Source organism: Malaclemys terrapin, chromosome 5 (genome assembly GCF_027887155.1).
Source record: "Malaclemys terrapin pileata isolate rMalTer1 chromosome 5, rMalTer1.hap1, whole genome shotgun sequence".
Lineage (NCBI taxonomy): Eukaryota > Metazoa > Chordata > Testudines > Emydidae > Malaclemys > Malaclemys terrapin.
In genome coordinates this window covers 45,441,517-45,461,356 of record NC_071509.1, presented here as the reverse complement: position 1 = coordinate 45,461,356, position 19,840 = coordinate 45,441,517, and the positions used below count along the sequence as shown (strand labels likewise).

Here is a 19,840-nt window from a genome sequence, read left to right as displayed (position 1 = left end):
GAGTCCCCTCCCTCACTAGATCTGGTGTCAGACGCCTCGGACCTGGGATGGGGAGCCCATGTGGGGAGCTTCAAAACCCAGGGCAGATGGTCGCCCCCAGAATTATCTCTGCACATAAATGTCAGGGAAATCAGGGCGGTGCGCCTGGCCTGCGTAGCCTTCAGTCAGCACCTAGCGGGGAAGGTGGTCAGAGTCCTCACGGACAATCCGACCGCAATGTACTATATCAACAGGCAAGGCGGCACGCATTCCATGGCATTGTGCCAGGAAGCCCAGCTCCTGTGGGAGTTCTGTATACCCACAACATCCTTTTGAGGGCTTTTCACCTGTCTGGCAAGCGCAATACGCTCGCGGATCACCTAAGCAGGTTTTTCTCCCAACAACATGAGTGGTCTCTACACGGGGAGGTGGCCAAGCAGCTCTTCCTAGAGTGGGGTACTCCCCAGGTAGATCAGTTCGCCAACGTCCAGAATCGCCTATGCCCACGATTCTGCTCCAGGGTGGGAGAGGGCGAAGGGGCGATATCGGACGCGTTCCTAATTCCATGGTCGGGCTGCCTGTTCTACGCCTTCCCGCCCTTTCCCTTGATAGGCAAAGTTTTACAGAAGGTAAAGGCAGACGGGGCACGGATTATCCTCATAGCCCCGGATTGGGCCCGTCAACATTGGTACGGGACCCTCCTGCAGCTTTTAGTGGCCCCCCCGCACAGGCTGCCGCTTCGACTGGACCTCTTCTCCCAGGAGAGAGGACGTCTCCTCCACCCCAACCCAGCCACGCTCCACTTGACAGCGTGACTGCTCCGTGGTTGAATGAGGAGAAGGGGAGATGTTCTGAGGGTGTTAGGTCCTGCTTGACAGCAGGAGACCGTCCACGCGACGAACCTACCTGGCCAAATGGTATCAGTTCTCCATGTGGGAGAGGGGATCCTCCCCCTCCTCCGCATCTATCCAATTCATCCTCTATTACCTCCTCTCCCTTAGGACCCAAGGGCTGGCGCCCTCCTCGGTCAGGGTACATCTGGCGGCCATTTCGGCTTTCTACCCCCCAGTGCAGGGCCATTCGGTGTTTTCACACCACATGACTTCCCGATTCCTAAAAGGGTTGGATCGGGCATTCCCTTACGCTAGACCCCGGTCCCGCTCTGGGACCTGAATCTAGTACTCTCCCGCCTCCCAGGGCCCCCTTTGAGTCCTTGGCCACGTGGTCTTAGTCCCATTTGTCATGGAAAGTGGTGTTCCTGGTGGCTATCACCTCAGCCCGCCAGGTCTCGGAGCTTAGGGCTCTGACCTCTGAATCCTCATATACGGTCTTCCATAGGGATAAGGTCCAGCTCCGCCCGCACCCAGCTTTTCTGCCGAAGGTAGTCTCGGCTTTTCACATGGACCAGGACATTTTCCTCCCAGTCCTCTGTCCTAAGCCCCATTCCTCCAATGAGGAATGACACCTGCATATGCTAGATGTGTGTACAGCGCTGGCTTTTTACCTAGACTGGACCAGGCCATTCTGGAAATCCCCTCAGCTTTTCATTGCATCGGCCAAGCGCATGAGGGGGCAACCGGTTTCCACCCAGGGGATCTCCCACTGGATCACCTCGTGCATACGCATATGTTACAACCTGGCAGGGGTTCCCCCGCCTCTTATAGTGAGGGCTCATTCGACGAGAGCTCAGGTCTCATCAGCGGCCTCCGTGTCCCTATTTAGGACATCTGTAGGGCTGCTACTTGGTCCTCTGTCCACACCTTTTCATCGCACTATGTGATTGTCTCCCAAAGGCGGGATGACGCCGGGTTTGGTAGGGCAGTGCTCCACCTGGGTAACCCTTAAACTCCTACCCACCTCCATCCAGTATAGCTTGGAGTCACCTACTGTGGAATACACATGAGCAATCACTCGAAGAAGAAAGGACAGTTACCTGTTCCGTAACTGGCGTTCTTCGAGATGTGTTGCTCAGGTGTATTCCACATCCCGCCCTCTCGGAGTTGTCTGGCAAGAAGGAACTGAGGGTGGGGGGAGCGCGCAGCCCCCTTTATGGCGCAATATAGAGGCACCACTCCAGGGATCACAGCGGGACTCCCCCACTACGGATGCTGCTAAGGGAAAAACTTCCGGCACCGGTTCACGTGACGAGCATGCACACCTATTGTGGAATACACCTGAGCAACACATCTCGAAGAATGCCAGTTACGGAACAGGTAACTGTCCTTTCCTGTATTGAAGAATTTTAGATCAAAGATAAGGACTTTGTAGCACATTTTGAAAAACAAAAACAGCAAGAAAAAAAGAAGGCAAGAAAATTATTAATAATTATTTACGTTATCCTAGAGCCGAGAAGCTCCATTCAAAGACCAGAACCCTATTGTCCCAGGTGCACAAACACAGAACAGGCGGTCCCAGCCCCAAAGATTGTATGTGCATTTGGGATGTGTCTGAGGGGCTGAAATATTTATTCTGATCATTGGGCCAGGGCCAATGCTTCTAAAAGTTTCAGTCTGCCAGGGTGTTCCTAGGCCCGGAAAGTGTTCGGTCATCGGACTGTTAAAATAATTTAAGTCTTACTTTATTTTGGTTTTCCCCTCCATTTCACTTCCAATGTGAGTCTAGCAGCCAATGCGGCATAAACTGCTGAAGTTAGAGATTGTTTTATTCCATTTTGAAGATGCACTTTGGGGTTTTGGAGGCAATACAGCTAAAGCTCCAGCAGTTCCCAAGGGCTTGGCTGTTGCAGATGTGTCCAAGTTAGCGTCTGGGGGGAAATAAATAATAAGACTGAGGGGGAGTTTCAGCTTTTCACACATATCAGTAAAAAGAAGAACAGGAGTACTTGTGGCACCTTAGAGACTAACAAATTTATTAGAGCATAAGCTTTCGTGGACTACAGCCCACTTCTTCGGATGCATATAGAATGGAACATATAATGAGGAGATATATATACACACATACAGAGAGCATAAACAGGTGGGAGTTGTCTTACTAACTCTGAGAGGCCAATTAATTAAGAGAGAAAAAAAAAAAAAAAAAAAAAAAAAAAACTTTTGAAGTGATAATCAAGCTAGCCGAGTACAGACAGTGTGATAAGAAGTGTGAGAGTACTTACAAGGGGAGATAGTCAACGTTTGTAATGGCTCAGCCATTCCCAGTCCTTATTCAAACCGGAGTTAATTGTGTCTAGTTTGCATATCAATTCTAGCTCTGCAGTCTCTCTTTGGAGTCTGTTTTTGAAGTTTTTCTGTTGTAATATAGCCACCTGCTGAAGTGAAAAAACAGATTGACAGAGCCAGACGAGTACCCAGAAGTCACCTCCTACAAGACAGGCCCAACAAAGAAAATAACAGAACACCACTAGCTGTCACCTTCAGCCCCCAACTAAAACCTCTCCAGCGCATCATCAGAGATCTACAACCTATCCTGAAAGATGATCCTTTACTCTCACAGATCTTGGGAGACAGACCTGTCCTCGCTTACAGACAACCCCCCAACCTAAAGCAAATACTCACCAGCAACCACACATCACTGAACAAAACCACTAACCCAGGAACCTATCCTTGTAACAAACCCCGATGCCAACTCTGTCCACATATCTATTCAAGTGACATCATCATAGGACCTAATCACATCAGCCATACCATCAGGGGCTCGTTCACCTGCACATCTACCAATGTGATCTATGCCATCATGTGCCAGCAATGCCCCTCTGCCATGTACATTGGCCAAACCGGACAGTCTCTACGCAAAAGAATTAATGGACACAAATCTGACATCAGGAATCAAAATACTCAAAAACCAGTGGGAGAACACTTTAACCTGTCTGGTCATTCAGTGACAGACCTGCGGGTGGCTATATTACAACAGAAAAACTTCAAAAACAGACTCCAAAGAGAGACTGCAGAGCTAGAATTGATATGCAAACTAGACACAATTAACTCCGGTTTGAATAAGGACTGGGAATGGCTGAGCCATTACAAACGTTGACTATCTCCCCTTGTAAGTACTCTCACACTTCTTATCACACTGTCTGTACTCGGCTAGCTTGATTATCACTTCAAAAGTTTTTTTTTTTTTTTTTTTCTCTTAATTAATTGGCCTCTCAGAGTTAGTAAGACAACTCCCACCTGTTTATGCTCTCTGTATGTGTGTATATATATCTCCTCATTATATGTTCCATTCTATATGCATCCGAAGAAGTGGGCTGTAGTCCACGAAAGCTTATGCTCTAATAAATTTGTTAGTCTCTAAGGTGCCACAAGTACTCCTGTTCTTCTTTTTGCGGATACAGACTAACACGGCTGTTACTCTGACACATATCAGTGTAATTCAGCATTTGTTTCTAGTCTGTTCTTGAAATAGCTTTTAAAATAGTCACTGATCCCTTAGTTTAGCAGTGGGTTTTTTTACACCAGTCCTGGAATGAATCTAGCAAGTTCAGTGGCAGAGTTTGCCTGTAATGTATAAAAAGTACTGAATTTAAGATTCTCATGTGAAGCTATTGAAGTGCACTAATGATTGTGGAACACATTTGCTTTGTTGCAGTTACGGTATCAGAAGTGCTTGGTAGCCAGACCTCCTTCACAGAAAGTTCGACCGCCCCCTCCTCCTGCAGACTCGATGACCAGAAGAGTCACAACTAATGTCAAACGCGGAGTCTTGTCCCTTATTGACACTTTAAAACAGAAACGCCCTGTTTCTGAGATGCCATAGCTGCCCAAGGGAAAGGATTCTTGTAACACTTAATTGAAGAAACAGTAGCTACGCTAAAGAAAATGAACTGATGATGTTCGACCTTCCATTTTAAATTGCTGATGCTTTGTCTTCAAAGAATTTATCCTTATCAAAACAATGTTAGACAAGCATGTTCTCTCGTTCTTGCCATCATCATGTGATATGAAAAGACGCATGAATAATTTTTTTGCTGTCAATGAGTTACATCATGAGCAGTAGAAGGTCTATTTCTGATTGTAAATATTCTGAACATTACCTAAATTTACACCCAAAAAGAAATATGGCCATGTCCCTCCTAGTGAACTAATGTTAAAGTCCTTGGAGTGATTGATGCCTGAATTATAGTTTCACCATCTTCTTGAGCTGGATTTGTCACAAGCAACCCTTAAATCCTACAGCACTTTGCCCTGTTTTCAACACTGGAGTAGGTACCAAGTATTAGTTACCATTAAATTACTGTAGTATAAATACCAAGTTTTATTTTTACAAAGCTGCACCTGTTAGTTTTAAAATGTGCGTTGGCATTGGTTTAGGAACCACGTTATAATTTTGCCTGACATGCTTTTGAACCATGGTGACCATATTTCATTTACTGTTTATATATTATGATTTTGGAGAAGAAAAGTTTTGAGTAATTCAGAGCAGGATGCATCAGCTTTAGCCTTTTGCCCTAAAATAGACAACTGCATCGGGGGGCTGTTAAATCTATTCTCCAAAATCCAACATGGTGCAACAAAAATATGATTTATTTAACTGTGGGCTCCTACCATCTATGATTAAGAGAGGGACTTATTCAGAACTGTTATATATGGCACAAACTAGAAAGCTACACATTTTCCCTGTATTACTCCTTGTGTGTGCAAACTTTCAATTGAAGACCCCATCACCCAGTTCTTTCATTTGGAGTTTGGTGTTGAGTTAATATTTACATGAGATGCAAAAGAACTATCACATTTTTGTTGGGCAGACCTGTTCTCATTTATACCATGATGAAGTTTCATTTTACTTTAATGCCCTTTCTGTAGCAGCTCTCAACAAAGGAATGACACAGTTCTTCTCTGATATGATGGAGCTACATGTAGGGTAACCTGATTTCAGTGCTTTTGCTCCAAAAGCTCCAGCTAGCTGTGTTAGTCCACTCTACTGTAAATTCCTTGGAAACAAACTATGCAGTATTGCCCCTTAAAAGCGTACATTGTGCTAACCTTTCAATGCACTTATATGCTTATCTTTTTCTTTGTTTTTCCCCTTGCCCTCTGTCTTATTACAACTGCAGGTTGGTACATACAATAGAAATGGAACAATGCAGATGTTTTTACCAGTGTTAAAAATTTTCTGCCTCCATTTGAGACGTCTACTGGAAGGCTGAACCATCTGGGTATGTTGACACTGTAATTCTAAAGGGACATTGTCAAGGTAGATACGCGCAGAATTTGACCTAGCTTTCTCTCACTAGTGGCTTTTGTTTTAAATTAATGGTTGCGTATTTTCTTTTTTTTTTTTTTAAATCGGTCGTAGTTGCTACTCATGAGCTACCCCAGTAACAAACAAATCAGGCAGTGGATGCAAGGGCCAAAGCAATGATGACTTTCAGCTTTGAGTTTGTAAAGGAATTATGGACAGCTCTAACAAAAATTAAAATGAACTTCACATGACGGAAATGTGACCATACTGGCAAATGAAGGGCTGATGCTCTGCTGGTGTATAAAGGTGCAGCTCCATGGACACCAGCTGCACAGCCAGTGGCCTGAAATCCTGTTGTGCCACAGTACCTAACTGGAACCTACCATGGGGCGCTGACCTGGCTGAGGCTTCTAAGCACTACTGTAATATAAAGAATAATACAACCCACTAGCATACACTCAGCTAAAACACTTGCCTGTGGTCCCAATTTCAGCAAGATATTTAAGCATGTGCCTAATTTTTTAAACCCAGGTTTAAAATTACCAAGTGCTTAAGTCCCAACACAGCAAGGTATTTATGTACCTCAACCCTGTTCAGAGAACCAAGGCTACAAGAAGAAACTTGCATTCACATTCACTCCTTTGTCTCTCTGGGTTCCAGTAGTGGTAATCTTAGTGGTTTCCACTGGGAACTGTGCTAATACCATTTTTTCCCCCCACAGTGGTTATCAGCAGCCATCAGATGGTAACCCCACCTGACCTAGAGACATAAGATGCTGTATTCATTATCACTCCCCAGACTCAGCAAATACCTTGACAGTGTCCTTTTAAAGTTCCAGTTTGAAACTTTCCCAGGATTCAGATTTGCAATGAGTTTTAAATAGCATAAATACATTCCATAGGAGATCCACTGCATCTGTGTGATGCTGCTGCCCCATGATGGCAGACCAGGACCTCCCTTTGTAATTAAACAGTCATGTTAAAAAGCTGTTGTTTTTATTCACTACTTGGTGTGGTTCGGTTTCCTGTTGTCAGGACCAGGAGTACTTAGCTTGCTTTCAGCAGCAAAGCACATAAAGAGAGTCAGGGATGCAGTTGCAGTAGGTATTGAAAAGACAATGGATAGGAATGTATTGAAAAGTCACAGATCATCTGTGGATATTTTGTTTTTAAAATACTTTTGCTTTTTACACCAAAATACTGATTAAGACTTTGATTCTGCAAACACTTAGGTATGTGCTTTATAAGCACATTAGTCTCACTGGCTTCAACAGAATGACTCATGCTCTTACAGGTTCTGCACATACCTAAGTGTTTGCAGGATCAAGGCCTAATTTTGGAAAACCAATTACATTAAAACACTATGTTGACTTAATTTCTCCCATGGCCAAAAATTATGGCTGGTGCATGCGTGAGAGCAAATGCCATTGTTTTACCTAATGTTGTAGTGACACTTCAGTTACCTATGCATTCTTTATATCTAGTGATTCTGTAAGTAGGCATACGTTATGCCTTGTATGTCTCATGTCATTTTTGAATTAACCTGTTAAATACAGCTTAAAATATTTTTATTTTATTTATTCTATTTTTACTGAAATAGCCTGCATTATGATGTTGATGTACTATCTTTACTGGACATGATCTCACAACATATCCAGTGCTAAGTAATCTCCGTGTACTATAGGTTGCCTAAAAAGGTGAGTTTTATAATTATTTGTAGTCACATTTTTATTGGAGTATGTAGAAGAAATGGCAAAACAATGTGTAAAGCTAATTTCTCTTATTTTATAAATGCAAATGGTAAGTTAGAGGCAGATATCACAGACCACCTCATTAATATGCTCCCTTGCAGAAGCAAGGAGATTTATAGCCACAGCCAATGTCTATAGTTTAAAGCCTTTCCTTTGAGTTGCTGCAGTTTTTAGTTTTTATTTAAACCACTTATGATTTCATTTGGGGGAGGGGGGAAAAGGTGGTGTCAGGATATAAGAACCACCTACAGATTGCATGAAAGGAAATTGATCCCACTTACATTATGAGTTCTTAGTGATAAACTTTGTGTAAAGAGCTACCTGTACCTCTTCAAAAAAAAAAAAAAAAAAGTCCTTCCTTAGATTTGCAGGCTATAAAGCTATGGAATAACTAAGACTGTTTTGTGTCATTTACTAAGATTTCTAAATCCCTTTTCTTTTAATTTTATCAAACATGTCATAAAGCAATGAAGCAGGGATATAAAACCGTTAATAAATCACATGTGAAAACAGCTATTTTTACTTTAATAGCTGATACTGGCTCAGCCTTTACAACTTTAACATTAACACTGTTACTTCTATCTGTGCAGGCTTAGTTATTTTAATATATTGCTAAAAACCTGTGCTGTACAGTCACCAAACAAAGGTTTGATTTAGCTTAGTATTTGCAAAAGAGAAAGGGAAAATGCACAGTTTATCAGTCAGAGCTCAGTGTTATATAAAGCGGCTGATTGACACTGAAAAGAACTTTTTTTTTCTTTTTTGCTGTTGACCACTTTTACACATTTAAATGTAATCTGTTGTGAGAATAAATTTAGATGCATAAAATGCTTGACTCACTTGTCACTAGTCCATAAAGTTTGGAAAGTAGTTCATTTCTTGGGACAGAACCTTGGTGGGGGGGAAGGAGAAAGTTTCTCTGTATTTACGGTTTAGAAAAGATACCAATACATTGGCCAGTTCAGAAGAGAGACAATGTATTTTCTGAATTATTCAGTGGTAAATGTTAAGCCAGTATTAAGGAAAAGGTGGTACTATAATTTGCCCTAATGCACAGCTTGAAATATAAACTGCTTTTAAGTCCTAGAAATGATATTTTTAACGTGGAGGAGTAAGAGGAAGTCAGATTTGTCTGTTTTAAAGCTTACAAGTAAAAGGCTATATATATATATATATATATATATATATATATATATATACACATAGCCTTTTACTTGTATGTTGCTGGTGCAATTCTGGGTCAATCTGGGAATACCTAAAATTTGCCACCAGCTGATGGCAAAAGTGGCTTGTGAACCAAGTTGTTCTCTAGCATCATATTTATCATTGTTGGCTCTTGGACAATCTAGTCAAAGAGACTGAACCAGCCCCTGGAAATCTAGTCTTAGATCAGATGAGACCCAGTGGTGGGACAGCAGATGGAAACTTGCACCACTGTGCTGTACCCCTTATGTGAACATAACTTCCACTCTCAGAGCTGTCTACTGGCACCTTTTAATGAGCACATGATTTTTATTTTTAAGAGACTGTTTATACTTAGTTTATTGTTATAACACCCACTGTGCATTAAAAATGAAGAGATTTTAAAACCCACCCACTCTTTTTGCCTTCCCTTTCCCAACTACAGAATCTCACGCCCCTGCCACCTACTTTGAGCCATGCTTAGGAACTATATTTAAAATAAATTTTTCCCTTTATGTTTTCCATTCCCTTTCCCTAAACGGCAGCTTCTCCTTTCTCATCCTTATTGTGAACTATGATTGTAAAATAGTGTCATTTTGTTCTCTTGCTTTTTTCCAGTTGTACATTGCAAACACAGGACTCGAGCCAGGAGCCTTACTATCTGCCCAGAAGGAGACCAGAGAATGAATTGTGATTGTCACAATTCTTCCCTGGCAGTTGGGAAGCAGAAGTTCACCCCTTTTCATGGATCTGTTTACTCTTGACCAGTGAGGGTGGGTGTGTGGTGCCAAGCCTGCTCCTGTTTACTCACAGTGAGGTAACGGGTGAGCAGTACAAAACTTTTACCTATTAGAATTATTTCTTTTTTTAAACAGATTACTTTCAGCAGCAGTGGGAAAACTCACCTTTGATGACCACAGGCTCTTTTGCCCTTTGTTTCTTTCCTTACCCTATTTTTCTTTGTTTCTCTTCCTTCTATATTCCCGTTGGGAGGAATTCTCAATTTTCTTCTTTGGATTTCACTCCGACCCTCTTGCCCTTGTCTAAAATGATCATCAGTAGCGAATACTGACATTTGAAATGTTATCATTAGGCTTAGAATTAACATCTCAATTAGATGAATTCTCTAATTGTTGTCAGGGTTGGCACAAAGAATCAGGTTCCAGGTACTTAGTTTCATTTCTCCCCCCATGTCTGGGCTATTCTGGGTGGTTGGAGAGGGAAGCCCTCCTTTGCTAGGCGCTCCTGTAGATTGCAGTAGAACTACATGAGTTCCTGTCCTGCACAGCCCAGCTGGGATACAGGCAATGGAGCAGACACTTTGTTTTTTCCATGCAGTGCAGAAGTAGGCCTGTCGGGGAGCAGTTGCAGCAGGTAAAGCTTCTCAAGAGTGCTTTCAGATCATACTGAAGGTGCTACTAGGGTTGCAAGGGAAGCAGTATCCACTACCACCTCCTCAGAGCAATGCAAATACTTGTTTTAAAATGTCAGGAACCCTATTTATTTCATAATCAAATATAAATTTGAACCTCAAGGGCCACACATTGGATGCCAGTGATATAATGCATGGCTTATTGCATACAAGTTCCCCTCTTTGTATTGTATGTCTTGGAGGGTTCAAAACCAGTTTTGCTTATTCCACATCTAAATCAAACCCTTGTCAAAGTAGGTGCACTTGTCTAGCTCTCCTTTAGATTCTCTGTACTGAGTATGGAATGTGGACACAATAATACTTCTTACTTTATTTTATTTGAGAACTAGGACAGTTTAGTAGAAGTACCAATACAATGGACCCAAGTGAAATAGGGGGAAAAAAGTCTTAATATTTATGAAGTACACACTTCTGGTTTAAAAGGAAGTTAATAAAACCAATCCTATTCAAAAATATGTTGCATAATACTTATTTAACCCAACTAGCAACTTCATGTCTCAAGTCAGTAAGAGCACTTCTACATACAAATATGCACTAATCATTTCAAACAGGAAGGAAGTTCTGAAGTTCCACTCACATTTCAGAGTTAAGATGTCCTATGGTTAAGAGAACCTTATTTTATCTTGCTTAAAAAAAAAAAAAAAAAGTTGGTACATTGAAACTACTGAGAATGTGATAAACAATTCTAGTTTCATAAAAGTTAAATATTTTAATAGATTGACATCTCAATATATTTAGCAAGATGTAACCACATATTAAATGTAGATAGAAATGATTGACAGTTAATGTATACTGTTTAAAATGATTTATAGTTTAACTTGCAACCTGATCTTTACATATAACGAGAAATGCTGTTTATCATTTTCCCCCCCTCAATCGCCGATGTTTCCAAAGAAATTGTTAAAATCATATAAATGTAAACCAAAAACTTGCTGTCATTATTCAGATGAATAATATTGGTATTAAGTGTTCCTATTTTGCTTGACATTTGTCACCTGTAGGGATGCAGAATAAGTACTTTCACGATTTCTGAATTGTTACCACTAATAGACAGCAGTTTCATGAAAAGCAGCATTTGAGCTTCCTTTTACCAGCCGCCATTAGGCTGACAATTATGATTTTTATAAACCATGGCAGCACTGTGATGTGTCAGAGATTATAATTCAGAATTCATTTTAGCATCAAAATACCTGTCTAGTTTTAAAATGGAAATTTTCTATTCAATTTTTTTTAAACAAAATTTCCTCTGCTGCTTATTAAAGCACATCTGACTGAACTGAGGCATCCGTGTGCTCCTCAGCTGTGCACAAAATTTTCCAACACAAGTACATACAATGTAAGCATGTGAATAATCCAGAGCCATTTTTAGAAAAAATGGCTGGCTAACAATTTTGATGATTCGCTCTCATATGCCTTGGTCATAAATAATGATACTTTTCAACAAGATGGTAGCTGAAAATTGTAAGCTCAGACAACCATAATTTCATTGTTGCTATGTGAACTTTTAGACCACTGAACAAAACATGCAAAGATTACATTTAAAATTAAGTATGCGCAAATATGCACAGAAGGTTATTGAAGCATGCCTTCTTTCTATATGTCACATTCTACTGATTAGCAATTAGCTATACAACTTTTGAGCTCACCCCCTAGGGATTTGAATAAGCTACTGTAGTTATTACTTTATGTGCATTTTGACATTCCAAATTGAATAGCTGGACTGAAACAACTACATAATAGTCTCTCTTGTAAAATATCTCCCTGCTATTTCCATAATAGCCATGAAAAGGGTATTAATTATAAATGTTCCCTAAAGGTAAGTAGTGGCCTGCACAGATATACCCTGGCATTATAGAAATAGAATTTCAAACTTTGAAGAAATAACTATGAACCAGTTACAAAAATAGACTTTCAAATCCACGGTCGAGGATGCTTAACCATAGTTGAAGGTAAAGTTTCTTTTGGGTTGACCAATCTTTTGGATAAAGAAGGTATAAATAAGTCACGTGCTGAGCTCTTTATTCCAATCCAGCGATAGTAGTAATGTTGAGCCGAAATTTGAGATTTGTTCCCTTGTGGATTGAAGTATGGCACCATTACTGGAGGCAGAACTATCTCCACAGGTTTCAATACAACCATTTTATCTTCTGCCCGTGGCTTTCTAATGTGTGTCCGTCTCTCAAAAACCTTACTCATAGATGACAGATTGGGTGTGTTCTTCAGCATTCCTGGCAGGGATGAGTTTGAGATGGGTTTGGTAATTTTCTTCAATTGAGTGGAACTGTTTGTTTGGTTCACCTTTTTTTGTGGAACACCACTAATTGCTTTAATTGGTGAAACTTCACAATTAGTATTACTAGCTATCATTTCTCGGTTGAGGAACTCCACAATGTTTGTTTGTACCCCAGTATCTTTAGGAACATTTCTTTGCTGTGTTACTTTTGATTTTTTCTTCCTCTTCTCTTCTCTCTTTGATGATTTCCCTATATCAAGACCTTCTAGTAGACCCTTTGCTGCAGCACGAGCCAAAATGTCTTTTACAGACATTACTTCAGCTGGATCCCTCTGAAATTAAAGAAATGTTAGTGGAGCTAAACTACACCATCAAGCTATGCACTCTATTTTAATCCCTTAGGCTACAACTGCACTTTAAAATATATGGCAATGAGTCTGAGTCCCTGGGTGTGATGGGGTGTATCAATCCCACACTGGCAATCCAGGAGTTAATAAATTGCTTTGGGCCCAAGGGACCACACCCCCTCACCTTTGCTAGACATGCTCTCAGTGAAGAGAGCATATAAAAGGAAGCAGTTCAGCTCAGTCTGGGCTGGCTAAGGAGGACAGCAGTCGTATGATGCTGGCGCCTACCAGGAAGTTGCCTGGACTCCAGACCACCGAGGCAGAGCACTCTGACCACATTGCAGGGACCAAAGGGGATGACAAGCTGCTACCAGTGGAGAGATACCAGAGCCAGAGCAAAGGGTAGGAAGTGATCCAGCAGATGCCTCAGGGATACAGAGACCTGAAACCTGCACCAAGGTAACTGGTTTCAAAGGGCTCTGTGTCAGAACCTAGTGGAGAAAGGTGGGCCTGGTTTCCCCTATGCCCCACTGCTGCCAGAGCAGTTCCTTGGGCTCTCACTGCTTACTCCTGACAGAGGAAGCACCCTCCTAGATTTCCACCACTGGGCACTACTGGATACCCTTTGGTCCCTTGACACTGGGTCTACAGACTCAAGCTTGTGCTATGGTGCTAAAAGCAACAGGGTTGCTGTGTCTCTGAAATCCACCCCCCCCCCCCCAAACACCAGCCCAAGCCCCTATACCAGTGGTTCTCAAACTAGGGCCACCGCTTGATCAGGGAAAGCCCCTGACGAGCTGGGCCGCTTTGTTTACAGTCTGCATCCGCAGGTTCGGCTGATCGCAGTTCCCACTGGCCGCGGTTCGCTGCTCCAGGCCAATGGGGGCTGCAGGAAGCGGCGCGGGCCGAGGGACATGCTGGCTGCCCTTCCTGCGGCCCCTATTGGCCTGGAGCTGTGAACCGCGGCCAGTGGGAGCTGCGGACACGGCAGGTAAACAAACCAGCCTGGCCAGCCAGGGGCTTTCCCTGAACAAGTGGAAGCCCTAGTTTGAGAACTACTGCCCTATACAGTGCTAAGCACAGCTATGATGCAAACCCAGGGCTGTAGACCAGGCTCTTGAAACTTGCTGCTGTGGATTTTAAAATGTATAGATATATCCTTCAACCCCTTCCAGCTATTGTCAAGCTCAGTGTATGGTCTAGAAAGGAAAACAATGCAAACATCTTGAAAGCAACAGCTGCATGCTATTAAAGGATGTTGACTTTACTGCAGAATCAAGGGAGTATATGGTCTAGTTTAGAGTAGGGAAATGGAATTCCAGACTCATGTGTTCTATCTGCACTTTCTACACTGACTTGCTGTGTATCAAGTCACTTAAGCACTACGTCAGGGTACGGCAACCTTTCAGAAGTGGTGTGCCGAGTCTTCCTTTATTCACTCTGATTTAAGGTTTCACGTGCCAGTAATACATTTTAATGTTTTTAGAAGGTCTAGTTATATATTATAGACATATAGAAAGAAACTATTGTATATAAAGTAAATAAGGTTTTTAAAATGTTTAAGATGCTTCATTTAAAATTAAATTAAAATGTAGAGCCCCGCAGACCGGTGGCCAAGACCCAGGCAGTGTGAGTGCCTCTGAAAATCAGCTCGCGTGCCATAGGTTACCTACCCCTGCACTATGTGCTAGATTCACAAAGGAACCTCAGCATGGTGACAGAGTATTTCCATGGTGAAGTTTTTGGATGCCAGGAAAATCACTGGGATTCACCAAAGTTTGAGTTTGGTGCCTAACCTCCCAATACAATAAAGGGGGTGAGAGGTGCCTCAGAATGGGAGTCACAAAAGCCTGCAGGCTAGGTGGCTCCTTGCCTGAGCTAACCCCGTGGGAGACACCAAGCTGAGAGTAGGCCTCCTTAGCAAGAAGAGGACAAAAGCTACCACCTCCCTCATAACTTTTAGCCCAAAGGTTAGGGAACTCACTTAGGTAGATGGGGATGGGTCTCAGCTCCCAAACAAGAGAAGGGATTTGAATTGAGGTGTGTCCCCTCTCAGGTGAGTGCCTTAGGCTATAAGCCATTCTGATGGGGGACTCTCTCTCACCTGCTGCAGCTGTTCCACTGTAGACATAGAATTTAATCATTGGAGCGGGGGGGGGATTGGATCTCCCACTTCCCCCGGTGAGTGCTCTAACTACCAGGCTGTTTGCTTGCTCACTTTCTGGCTCATGTTGATGCTATTCCACGCTGAGTATTTCATTATTTAACCACATTTGTTCCCACCCTAGCCCCCCCCCAGGCCATTTTGGCAGAACAATGCCTGTCTTGCTCAGTTTGTGCACTACTCTGGGGCTTAGGAATCCAGCCACAAGGCATGGTTCTGGTGGGTGCATGTGCAGAGGCAGAAACATGGGTGATGAACTTTTACTGAAAATATTTAGGTGTTGAATGAATTTAGATAGATACAGGGACAGCTGAGCAGAGATTTTGGCACCTACAATGGGCAGTTAGGCACTTCTATCCTTTTGTGAATCTAGGTCTATATCTGACTTGTGTATAAAGAGAAAAATATATTACCATTTATGAACATTGAATGAGTTTGCAAAGCACTTTGAGATCATTGGGTGAAGTATACAGTGTAAAAAGTATTACTAGGAAGTTTGCCCAGTATTAAATTCTTTTTTAAGATATGAATTAAACTATCAAGATAGGTATAAAGTTAAAAACACAACAGGGCTGGGAATGAAATAGAGGATTAGAATACTTAGGCTGAAACATCTCACAGTGAACTCTATTTATTAGCGTGTATAGCAGTCTCCTTCAGAAATGGTGGGAGCCCCATCTGTGTCAATCTAAAATTTGATTAGATTACGTATTGGGCATGGGTGGGAATCCTGCCCTGACCGGAAGTTATACTAGATGATTTATCAGGTTTTTCCATTTGGAATGCTCTTGCTGTAATGGAACCCTTTGACTTATCTATCATCCCAAGAGAGAGATGGTTCTCACTGCCCACTGTGTGGTCATAAGACATAGGGAGATGGACTGACTGATCAAATCAATCTTATATTTAACTTCCAAAATTAATCACCTTTACCATTTTTTCCCATAACCTTGAGTATTTTATCCCCCCCCAGAAAAGAGAAATGACAAGTTTTCCCCACTTACAAGCCACCTTAAAGGTATCAGTTGTGGTCATCATTTTTTCCAGCCCGGACGAGCACTGCATTGATGTACACAAAGCACTAGCACGCGGCCAACCATTCTTTATACAATTTAAAAGCCTGACACAGCAAACACTACATGTAGTGCTTACTATGCCAATCTTATCCCAGGACAAGTCACAGTGCGGGAGCGGGATGTAAGCTGGAAATTACTTTTAGCTTAATTACAATATAGAATGTATCTACACCATGTTCTGTTTTAGAAGAAGCTGTATTGTGGCTTTTATCAAGTTTAGCATGCATTTGTTTTGGAAGGAGAGCCTTTACCTCAAATATGTCATCTGAAACGAAGGCATATTTCTAGATACAAAAATACTCAATTAGAAAAAAAGAAGATTTTTAAATTTCAAATGAAAAAGCATTCAGTAGGATAAAAACAGACTTCTTTTGAACAGTTCATCAAAGGAAGCTCCTTCATTTTCTTGGCAAAGAAATCTAGAGTTAGAGGCAGTGAGTGTGTGTAAAGGAGTAGTAAAATATATTTTGTACTGTAGACAAGATTCTACTTGAAGCATCAAAACATGTCCAGGTAAAACAAATTACAATAAATACTTTCTAAAAACTGTTTAACTATCTTGGGGATTCAGTCCTCACTGGAAACTTTCTACTTTTCACTCCATGGTCAAGTAATAGAAGACTCATCTGCTTCAATACTGTTGAGTCTTGGCAACATATATAGCACTGCTGTGATCCCTGCTGGGCTTGATGCATACAGGCAGAACAGGATGGTTGCTTTAAAGCCTCTCTGCTGAATACCAGTTTCAATCAGCATGTTAAACATACCATGGTAATAGAGGAGTAAGGTCATAGGGAAAGAACAACGGTAACGGCATACCAACCCAATCCTCCCTAAAATGGGACAAAGCTAAAAACTGGATCAAGTATACACTAGATTTCATTTGTCACACACACAACCTTTGATACATGAACACTAAATAGAAAACTTGTGAGCTCTCCAGCACATCCCTTCTATCTCAGCATAGTGCAATTTCAGAAGCTGGATCTTTCAGTTGCACTTGCCTCTAGAAAAACTGTTGCACTGAGTGCTTGTTTCTTCAATCTTTTGCCTAGCACGGTGCAACCAATGCTCAGAGACAAGTCCACTGTCCTGTCTGTATGATTATGGTGAAGTCGGGTAATTTATGAACATTCCCTTCTGTGTGCTCATTTTTAAATTTATATTTAAAAACAAAATAGAGAAGAGGAAATCATATATACATCTTAAACAAATACTTTTCTCAATGCATACTTTGACTTACCTGTCTTGCTAGAACAGCTAAAAAACAGCAATTGGAAATCTCTGAGGGTTCCATTTTGAAAAAAATATCAGAAGGGTCCTCTATTTCTGAGTTGCACCACAGAGGAGGACTAAGCCTGTAAATATTACAAACAAGACTTGTAATTTTAAAATGTAAATAAACAAACTAAAAATTAGTTGAGTACAGCACACAAACTTTTCTTACTGACATGCATTACATTTTAGACACCCTATTAATCATAATTGTATTTTTAAATGAGTAAAACAAAAATTTACTGATACTTAAATATTTTAATGTATACTGTGTTTACCAACAACAAACCTGTACTAAAGTAATATTTTGAATGTTCACTTTCACATTTTCATAATGTGAAATTAGGGCCGATTATTAAACAATCACTGTGCTTTGAGTAGATCAAGACAGTGAAGATGTTGGTCTGTATTTAATACAGACATGTTAATTCAATTGTATTACTCCAGTTTTCTGTTCCTCCAAGTCTAACAGCACACCTCCAAGCTCCAGTCCTCTATCCTTCCCCCTGACTGCCTGAAGCAGGGGGTTTTATTAGGTTTCTAACAGGGCCTTAATTGATTACAGCTGCTCCAATTAACCTGTAGCAACCCTCCCTAGTCTACAGGGAACCACACCTTAATTAACCTAGGGTTTATACCACTTCCCATTGCTCCCTGGCCCTCCTGTATCACAGTGTGTATTAAAAAAAAAAAGATGATTAGAGTCGCTATTTCTCAAGGAAAACAGCTCAAGAAAATGGTCATGAATAATACATTTTAATACATTTGGGCTTTGAAAACATTTTCAATTTATGAAAACAATCACAGTATATATTTTATTTAAGCTATGCCATTATTACTTTGCTCATGCAAATCACTAGGAGTTCATAACTATGCATTAAAGTATGCAAAATATAGTTACCTATAAGGTCCACAGGATATAATATTTTCCTTCTTCCACTAAAGGAAGCAGTGTTTCCAGAGTCACTATTTTGAATTTTTCTTAGTTATAAAATAGTTTAGGTCTGTGATATCCAAGGTGAGTTTTATCTGCCCTTGCTTTCTTAGTATTAGGAAGCACCTTAAACTTGTGTAAAACACTTCTTTTCTTTTGGCTGGTGTAATAGGTTCCATAATATTTTAGGGAAAGAATTAGCAGAGCGAATTTGTTTTTTTCTGACACTTAGGTCTCCTTTTGAGGATTTGCCACAATATTGCTTTATAGCAATGAACACTGCTATGGCTGTACGTGTCCAAGGTGATTCAAAGGACTGCTGGGTTTCAAAGTCACTCTTTTTCCCCACTTCGGAGACAGGAAGTGGCAGACTTCATAGCCCTTCAAATCCCAAAGGAACAAAAACAATCTAAAGGCTTGAGGCCCATGTTGTTTTTTGGTCCAGCATGACACTGAACCTGTGGCTACTAACGTAGAATAGTTGTATAGGGGCTCCCTTTCACCAGGGACATTTTTACAATGGGAAAATGTATCATGTTCTAACATGTCTTAATTAATATGTTGTAAAATACTCAGACAAGGATGGCTGTGTTAAAGTCATCTACGCTAGGGTTGGCCATGACTAGCTAACAATTTCAATCACTATGGACCCTGTCTAAACTGAATCCTAAGTACTACTGTACATTTTGCTACTTAACATGTTTTCTAACACTATATGTACTGCCACTGTAGAGAGGCTCTTGGAGAGTGCCTAGATAATCAAGGGTGGAAATATGACATCACTTTCATTCGCCTCTGGCAAAATAACATCCCCTGCCTTTTCTCCAAGGGCAAGTTTTGTATTTGCATTTATATACAAAACAAAAATTACTGTAATTGTTTACATTTCTGTATTGTGATTTACCTCTTCAATCCACAAGTGGGTACAGAAATCTTTTTAACAATTATGGTAGCTGCAAAGGATGGTTTGTATTCTAAACCTCCATTTGAAATACCTGGACTCCTTGGAAGAACAGCTCCAAAATCCAGGAGAGCTGACTGAGCCTGGCATCCTCCTTAGAGTTTCATGACATTTTTCTATGGAGAGTCTCAGATAAGACTTTAAAACACAGGTCCTCTAACCTACGTATGGACATTGAAGATCCCAAGACACATAAGTGGAGACTTGCCCCAACATCCTTGGCCAAAATTTCTCCTTCCACACTTCTGTGCAGCAGGGTATGCATATGATTATTCCTACTCTCAATTCCAATGCAGTGAATTAGAGTGGTGTCAAAAGTGTTTTGGTTTGTGAAGGGCTTTGCAATCCTTTTGTATGCTTTAGGTG

The 19,840-nt window shown here is 41.2% G+C and overlaps 2 protein-coding genes across 14 annotated transcripts in view; one reads left to right on the top strand and one right to left on the bottom strand.

The window, feature by feature from the left end:
- APBB2 (amyloid beta precursor protein binding family B member 2) overlaps positions 1-8,705 on the top strand; it is a 329,064-nt gene extending 320,359 nt beyond the window's left edge. For all 10 annotated transcript variants that reach the window (XM_054029786.1, XM_054029785.1, XM_054029778.1 and 7 more), the window contains one exon: positions 4,528-8,705. In XM_054029786.1, the coding sequence (XP_053885761.1) occupies positions 4,528-4,695 (168 nt within the window). In that variant the 3' untranslated portion in view covers positions 4,696-8,705. The remainder of the gene's footprint in view (positions 1-4,527) is intronic.
- A 2,077-nt stretch (positions 8,706-10,782) lies between these two features.
- The window catches only part of NSUN7 (NOP2/Sun RNA methyltransferase family member 7), a 54,645-nt gene continuing 45,587 nt past the window's right edge, over positions 10,783-19,840 (bottom strand). For 3 of the 4 annotated variants that reach the window (XM_054030185.1, XM_054030184.1, XM_054030186.1), the window contains 2 exons: positions 17,548-17,662; positions 10,783-13,049 (listed from right to left, as the gene is read on the bottom strand). In XM_054030185.1, coding sequence (XP_053886160.1) covers positions 12,396-13,049; positions 17,548-17,662 — 769 coding nt within the window. In that variant the 3' untranslated portion in view covers positions 10,783-12,395. Of the gene's footprint in view, positions 13,050-17,547; positions 17,663-19,300 lie in introns of those variants that run through there. The other variant, XM_054030187.1, reaches the window with a different exon arrangement.